General features: G+C 40.9%; 1 protein-coding gene across 2 annotated transcripts in view; it reads left to right on the top strand.

The window, feature by feature from the left end:
* The window catches only part of COL24A1 (collagen type XXIV alpha 1 chain), a 301,453-nt gene that overhangs the window by 125,693 nt on the left and 167,172 nt on the right, over positions 1-8,588 (top strand). For both annotated transcript variants that reach the window (XM_019501556.1, XM_019501555.1), the window contains 5 exons: positions 2,235-2,288; positions 2,386-2,430; positions 3,200-3,253; positions 4,014-4,067; positions 7,181-7,234. In XM_019501556.1, coding sequence (XP_019357101.1) covers positions 2,235-2,288; positions 2,386-2,430; positions 3,200-3,253; positions 4,014-4,067; positions 7,181-7,234 — 261 coding nt within the window. The remainder of the gene's footprint in view (positions 1-2,234; positions 2,289-2,385; positions 2,431-3,199; positions 3,254-4,013; positions 4,068-7,180; positions 7,235-8,588) is intronic.

Below are 8,588 nucleotides of genomic sequence, written 5' to 3'. Positions count from 1 at the left end.
CTCCTTTTTGACTGGTGTGGGAGACTTATTGAGGGGTGGGAAGTTGACCCCTGGATATTGAGGGGTCAAAAAAACCTGCACAAAAAAATGTGGACTGGCATATACAGGGGCAGCATGTGCTTCTCAAAGCCAGAACCAGGCTGGCCAGAGCCATGCTTTGGCTGCTGGCTTGGATCCAAGCGGCAGGATGGCGGATGCTGCAGGATGGCTGCTGCTGCTGCAGCCCCAGGAGGCCTTCAGGACAGCACCTTCAGGGGCCCCAGCCTCCCCTACCCCAGCCAGAGTAACTTGTTGTGTGCTAGAGGGTATGTGGCACAGGCATTCCCTGGGGACAACTAGCAGCGGCACAAGGTATGCCACTGCTGGTTGCCCCCAGGGAACCAAATGTCCATGTTCATCTGGATGAGGCCAAGGTGTGTATTGTCTTAACTATGAAAAGTTTGCAATTCTGTAAATAAAATTAAAAAACACAATAACTGAGTCACCAGTTCACTAACTAGGTAAGTTTCCCTTTTCTCTTCCCCTTGGACTGGCATGTGGATTTGTTCATTCAACACCTGTTATAATGTTTCAGCCAAACCAATCAGTGTGCCCTAAAACACACAACAGTTTTAAAAATTGATTATATTGGTTAAGCTGTCATCTGAGTATTTAATTTCACAGGTTTGCTTCATCTCAGTGCAACAAACGGTGATACATCTTCCTTTGAACGTACTTGGAGCAGAAATCTGTATCTTCAGTTTGAAGTGCCAGAAGACAATGGAGAAGCCCACATTTAAGTTCTATCAGAATGTTTTTCCCTAGTCTAGATTCAGCTATATTAGACCATGACCTGTACTTTGTGAAATCCATCTGAAATGTCCTCCTATTGCTTTTGTAAATGTAATGTTTCTGTGCAGAGTCCATTGTGTGCTTCTGAAGGCAGCATCTTTCTCATTCTGAGTGCATATTCCAGCATACTTCTGGTACCACTAACACAGCTTAAGTGAGTTTGCTTTGCTGCCATACCTGCAGAAAAAAATAGGGTGTTACAATGCAGTGTTCAGTCCTCCTGCCAGCACCTACCAAGGTAAAACAGATCCTTAAATCAGCCATGGAGGATTGGAAGCAAATGTGGAGAGATCAGTTTCCCTGAGAGTTTTCTCAAGCATTGGGAAGTTGAGTCCTCAATCTTACTTTTTCATTTAACTATCCATGAAGCTGATGATGGCTGCAGAAGAATGTGTATTGAGACTATATTAAGTATTCTTTATCACTAAAGTTTGAAGAGAGTCAACAGACATGTGCTAAAGTTTAGAAGGGGTTGTACCTGGGAATCTCCCATTTTTTCCATGTTATTTTTATGATATCAGAAAATAACAAAAGATCTTGTCCTTAGACTTTTCCCTTGCATTCTTTCATGGCAGTCACAGTAACTGGGCTACATTTTTTTCAGGTATTGCACCAGTTGCATAAAGTGCAAAAGCATTAGCCCTTCTCTTAATGGTTTTAGCCTTTATCAGATCATTTCAGCCAATTATGTTGCAGCAGTATAGGGGCTGGTTCTTTAGTTTTTCCTTTAATTTTTCTTTTGTTTCTTTTCTTCTAGCATCTAGTAGTAGAACTGCAAGTTTAAATTGCCTGGGGGAGCAGTGTAGTACTAGATTTTGTTCACCTTTATTTACTGGTTAAAGCTGCGTGCAAATGAAAGGATCTATCTTGATTGGCACAGCTTAAACTAAGTTTGCACAGCTGGTGTTTAGGAAAAAAACATTTTATACAGTTACTTGTAAACTGAGTATATTTGATGTGGAAGTTGCTGAAAGATGACAAATCCCACACAGCCTTTCCTTTAGAGTCATTATTCACAGGAGAATAGTTCCTTTGGTGCTGACAGAACAGTGCTGCATCGGACTTGCAGTCTCAGGTATAAAATGTACAGGTATACAAGAAATTTTCCACATTCTTCTCTATCAAGTTGCCTTCTCCTTCTGGGTACATATAGGTGATAGAGTATTTTAATTCTGGACACCTCACCGTTCCCCAGGTAGAAGCTACCAATGATTGTGAAGTTTGTTAGATGGACACCTGACTGAGATAAATGTTTTGCAGTACCAATCCATTTTTCTAATGAAAATGATTTTTGATTGCTATCAGCCTGGGTTAGAAAGGAATCACACCAACATATAGCTAAGAGATGCAATTGTGTGTTACCAATCCTCCCACAAGCATTCATTTTACTTACTGTATTTTAGGGTGGCATGGGGCCTGCGGGACCTAGTGGACCTTCTGGAATTCCTGGGCCAATGGTATGGTGTTAAGCAGAACTCCCATTAGCATTCATTACATGCCATTAATGTTTTCTATATAATAGTAAAACTTTGATATTTCTTTTTATTTTAATAGGGACTCCCAGGAAGTATGGGACAACCCGGAATGAAAGGTGATAAGGTGATCTAAATATTTCCATTATCATAGAGATACTTTGGGCTTTCTTTATCAAATAATTGAGCAAGATGTTTATTTTGCAAGCCCTCCCTTATTTTGAATTATTTGCTCTTCTGTTTTCTTTTCAAACAAATGTAGACTGAGACTATACCCTTCCTACTATATGTACTAACAGCAAGAGCTATGTTAGTGGTTTTGGCAGGACTGTTTTTTACAATGATACATCCTGCACTATCATTCCAAGAATTTTGTTACTAGATTTAAGTATCCTGATTTCATATGCTCACAGAATAGGGCTGGAAGAGGCCTCAGAAGGTCTTCCTCACTCAGCACAGGATTGTTTCTGTTCAAATTATCCCAGACATCCTGTTCGTCTCTCACCTGTACATAAAAACTCCCATTGATAAAGATTCCCCAACTCCTCTATGTAATCCAATCCAGTGCTTAAACACTCTTTTATTTAGAAAGTTCTTTCTAGAATCTAACTTAAATCTTTCTCACTGAAATGTAAAGCCATTACAACTTGTCCTGTCCTGTTCCCCCATGGACATGAAGAAAAATTGATCACAATCCTCTTCGTATTTGCAAACTACTTTCAAATCCCATCTCAGTCTTCTCTTCTCTAGACTAAATCATCATAATTCTTTCAACCTTTTCCCGTAAGTCAAGTTTTCTAGGCCTCTAATTTACATGTTTTTACTTCTGTCATTTTGAAAAAATGTACCATTTAAAGCTGCATGTATGTGTCTCCATAAAATAATATGTTGTTCAGGGTGAACAAGGCATTGCAGGAGATCTGGGAGACCAGGGGTATCCAGGAGACAAGGTAATTTAGACCAGCACCACCTTGACAGTTTTTTGCTTGTAAGTAGCCCTATCTTCTTTTAAATTGCAGCACATCATTTTGATTAAAGTAGACTTCGGCAGGTAACAGCTACTGAATGCCACACAGCTACTACATTTTTGTAGCATTAATTACTCTGTTTGAGAAATAAATGATCAAAGACATACAAAATGTATGGGCCAAATTCAGTCTGCCATGTGGACAGAGATTCATGCCAGAAAATGTAAAGTAGCAAAGACAGCATGGAGCAGTCTGGTTCCTACCAAAACTCATTAAGAGACTGTTATGCAGCACATTTGCTGTTGAAGCAGAAAGAATCCAGTTGTACCAAACCTGAAGTGATTAAACCCCAGGGGCAGCAGCCAGACAAAACTATTGATTAGACAGGCCAGGATGTCCCTAGATATTAGAAAAATGGATAATAATTTTTTTTTCTCTCCTCTTCGAGTAATTATTTTTTTAGTTAATCCATAACTCTTAAATAACGTTGGAATCTTGTTTTTACAAAAAAAAATCTGATTATATTTTGGTCTCATAAAGATGTTATTATAACAGAAATAACTACAATAATGTAACCTAATGGAATTATTTTTCTGAAATCTGAGTGGAAGACCACATTTCAGATCCAGCTGAATAGATCTGAAATCTGGTTTGAGTGGTAAAGTGAAGCCATTGTTTTTACTACCTATGATGTAATGCTCAGTTCATTTTCAACAATATTTAATAGATGTATTCTTTTAAGGGTGCTGTTGGTTTGCCAGGACCACCAGGGATCCGAGGAAAGCCTGGACAACCTGTAAGTTTGCCCACCTTTTTGCACTGTGGTTACGTCAATATGCACCACAAGTGCTGACGCTTGTTTTCATTGTTCAGAAAAACCATGCATTTTAGGGATTATTTAAAACCTCTTTTATACTGGTGTAAATTGAGAATTGACTTATTTGGAGTTATGGAAGTGACAGCCCTTATGTAAGTGAAATCAGATTCCTGCCCAGGATACGTCTTTTTCTGCTCTTTCACTAATCCAGCAGACCAGACTTTTCAGTTCCACTCAGACCATAATTAGTCCACATATATTTAACACATACTTTATCATTGTTATACTAATAATTCACTTTTCCCCAAATGTATATAGCTTAAAATAAGTGTAGAAATTCTGTTAGGTGATGATTAAACTAGCTAACTAGTTAGCTTTTCACGGAAGTCATGGGGCATTTTTACATGTGCATGGGGGGGCACTTTAATTGGAGTGGCTCAAAGACCTGCTCAGATTAAATGCCCTCAGCATCTCATGTATCAGCATCCCTGCACTTCAAAATGGCACTGAGGGCGCTTTAATCAAGTCTGCTCTGATGCGCTGTAATTACAGTGCATTGGAGCAGCCTCCCCGTATATCTACAGGCATCCATCGAGTCCTCTGGATGTGTGTATGTCAGTTGTTTTTTAATCCACAACTTCAGTGACACTGTGGAGCATTCATGTGCAAATTAATTAATACAAGTGTATTGCTTGAACCAATTTCACAGATAAAAATGGGGGCTGCCAGGTTGCCACTTGGACTAAGTGGGGCTAATCTTTTATCACAGGGCTGGGGGAGGTTATGGATTCTGTGGTTTAAGTGCTTTTGATAATTTCTGTGCAGTGCTTCTGTTCCCGTTGACTTTACAAATGCTGAGGCAGGGAAGCAGCCCTGAGGATGAGTTAGCTTGGCTGTATCATGTCCCGTGTTGCAATGCTAACACTGCAGAACTGAGATGGTTTGCAGCAGTAAAACAAAGGATGTTTTGATTCTGATAATCCAGACCTTAATTTTTGGAAAGTTACTTACCATATATTAGTATTTTGGCTCTAGAGCAGTAGCAAAATGATAGAAAATTAGGGTTGGAAGGGACCTCAGGAGGTTATCTAGTCCAACCCCCTGCTCCAAGCAGGACCATCCACAACTAGATCATCCCATCCAGGGTTTTGTCAGGCCAGGCCTTAAAAACCTCCAAGGATGGAGATTCCATCACCTCTGTAGGTAACCTGGTCCAGTGCTTCACCACCCTCCTAGTGAGAGAGTTTTTCCTAATATCTAACCTAAACTTCCCTTGCTGCACCTTGAGACAATTGCTCCTTGTTCTGTCATCTGTCACCACTGAGAACAGTCTCACTCCATCCTCTTTGGAACCACCCTTCAGGTAGTTAAAGGCTGCTATCAAATCCGCCCTCAGCCTTCTCTTCTGAAGACTAAACAAGCCCAGTTCCCTCAGCCTTTCCTTATAAGTCATGTGCCTCAGCCCCCTAACCATTTTCATTGCTGTCCACTGTACTCTTTCCAACTTGTCCACGTCTTTTTTCTTTTTGGGGGGGGAGGGGGAAGGCGAGGTTTAAAACTGGACACAGTACTCCACATGTGGCCTTTCCAGTGCAGAGTAAATCGGAGTAATTACTTCCCTCAATCTTCTGGCAATGCTCCTACTAACACAGCCCAGTAGAGGTGTGCGAAGCAGGCCATATTCGATTTGAGTTCGGCCTGATCTGGGGGACAATGATTCTATTCATTAATTCAGATCACTGCTCCTATCCAATTCAGCCAAATCAAAGATCTGAAGATTTGCATCTGATTCAGAGAATCAGCAATTTGGCTATAGACACAGCTTTAAATGTCTTTTCTACATACCTCAAGGTACCAGGCAGCTCATGAATGCTGAGATGGTGGGGTGGATGGAACTTCCCACAGGAGCGCCGGGGGCCCCTGGGTGCTTGGTCGTGGACCCCCTCCCATGCCTCCCTGGCTCGACGGTCAGCCACAGGGGGACCCTGGGTGCCCCCCCAGACCCAGGAAGTACCAGTCACATAGCCGGGGAGGGGGGTCCCCCACACACTCTGCAGCCGACCCAGAAGTGGACCGGAAGTGCTTCTGGTCCACTTCCGGGTCCACCACCAAGTACACTGGGGACCCCTTGCTCTCCCATGGGAGGCTCCATCTGCCCCACCATCTCAGCATTCATGAGCTGCCTGGTACCTTGAGGTATGTAGAAAAACATATAAATCCGTGTCTATGTCCGAATCATCAAATCTTTCTAAATTGATTCAGAGGCTTCTGATTTGATTCGGAGAGATAAATGGTTCTCCTGATTCAATTTGGATTCAGAGATTTGGCTGCTGAATCGGGCCATATCTCCGCCCAGTCAAATTAATGACTGAAGCTTCTCACAGCCCAGTAGCCTTCTTGTCAACAAGGGCACACTTCTAACTAATATCCAACTTATTGTCTACTGTAACCCCAAGTCCTTTTCTTAGCCAGTCAGTTCCCAGGCTGTACTGGTGCATGGGATTCTTCCATCCTAAGTGCAGGACTTTGCATTTGTCCTTGCTGAACCTCATAAGACTAAAATTATCTGCTCTGCCACTGTACCCCTAGATACAGTGATTTTCAACCTTTTTTAATTTTGGACCCCTAATAAATTTCAAATGGAGGTGCAGACCCCTGTGGAAATTTCAGATGAAGGTGAGGACCCCTTTGAATTCTCATACTTTTGATTGATCATAGTCATCCTTCACGGACCCCTCAGAGACAGTCAGCAGACCCCCAGGGGTTGAACGCCACTTGTTTTCAGTTGAAAACCACTGCCATAGAGGAACACACCCACAGTCGAGTTTATATGACAATTCCTGTAACAAGCCCTATTTTGAAACATCTAGAAATTATCATCTTCATTGTTGTAGTTGTAAAAAAAGAAAAATGTTCGATTAAGAATACCAGTAATAAAGAAATCTTCATAATTAAATTGACAAAGAAATGAAGTGTAAAATCCAGCTAAGTATTTTGATTGTTATTTTGATAAGCACTTTCTATTACAAATCTGTTTTTTTTATAAGGCTGTGATTTCCTATCCAATTTAAAATTATTTTTCGCTTTTTAAGGGGAAAACTGGAGAACCTGGACCCCAGGGGCCATCGGGTCCTCCTGGGCCTGAGGTAAGAAATTGTGTAAAAATGAAAATAAGTGTCATTTACTTTTAACTGTGGTTGAAAACAAAAATGACGAGTATGTGGCTGCTCTGCTCAAAGATTTGGTCTTCGATTGGCTTGAAAGTGTCAGCCACCTAGGGCCTGTGGGAAAAATACAGCCCATGGACCACTGGACCCGGGACAGAGCCAAAGGTATTTTGTACTCTGTACTGTGCTGTGGCAGAGCCCTAGTCCTGTCTTGCTTTGGACCCAAGCTGGGTTGTTGCGGCCTGCTGGCTGAAAACATTGCTGACTGCTAACTTAAAGTGTGGGTCTTTATTGTTCATCTTATCATGTTTTGCAGTTTTACAAATAAATTAGTTCAACTGCTCATTGTACAATAAGGTATTATTGCAATAATTTTACTGCCCTGAATTGATACACATTCTTCGTATATTGCTGGAAGTACACCATTCATTTGTGTAATATAGTTCCAGGTACTTTTTCATTACAACTAGTGCGTATGATTCTTTAAATGACATTTCCATGCATGAACTCTTCAGCATGTTTACGTTCAGATTTTTCCAAGACTGGCTGTATATTTATGTTTGCATCTTATAACAGAGCAAATGTATCTGAGAACACTGAAAAGACCAGACACTAGGCAATCTGGATATATTGTTTAAAATTTTGACCTTGGCATAGCAGTTGACTTAGAACTCCACATCAAGTTCCAACATCTGTGGAAGTCCACATTAAACCTAGCTCAATCTTTGCAATGCAGTATTTGTGAGTTTTATGGCATTTGTATGTGTAGACAGAATGCTTCAGACTATACAGAAAAGCCTCACCATTCTCTGGGCAGAAAAAAAGTATCCGTTTTTTCTTCTTAGTCGGGTAAACCCTTACAACAGATTTATGTAAAAACCTTTCTGATCTTTAATATGAGTATATATATGTTAAATACAGTATAATTTCCATTGATGATTGTAACAAATGCTAGAATCACTATATCTCTCTGAGAACATGCCCTTTTAGACTGACACGAGGGTAGACCCTATGACTTCACTACCTCAAGAATGGATAATTGGCTTTTGTCCCCTGTTCTTCTCAGTGGCTAAGTCCAAAATAGCATGACTTACTTGTTGCAGTCTTACCTTTGGGAAGTCTTGAGGTCTGTAGACATTTTAAACCAGTACAGGTCAGCTTTTCCAAAGCAAGCCAGTATTTAATAGTTAACAGAAATACAGTATTTGTATTCAAGTAAAATCGGTTCATAGCGCTCACTCATTCTCTCTTTCTCTCTCTTTCCTGTGTGCTGTCTCACACGCTCTCTTTCACACACACACACACACACACACACACACACACACACACACAC

Source organism: Gavialis gangeticus, unplaced genomic scaffold, assembly GCF_001723915.1.
Source record: "Gavialis gangeticus isolate Ggan-Ray unplaced genomic scaffold, GavGan_comp1, whole genome shotgun sequence".
In the NCBI taxonomy this organism is placed as follows: domain Eukaryota; kingdom Metazoa; phylum Chordata; order Crocodylia; family Gavialidae; genus Gavialis; species Gavialis gangeticus.
This window is presented reverse-complemented; position numbering and strand designations above follow the sequence as displayed.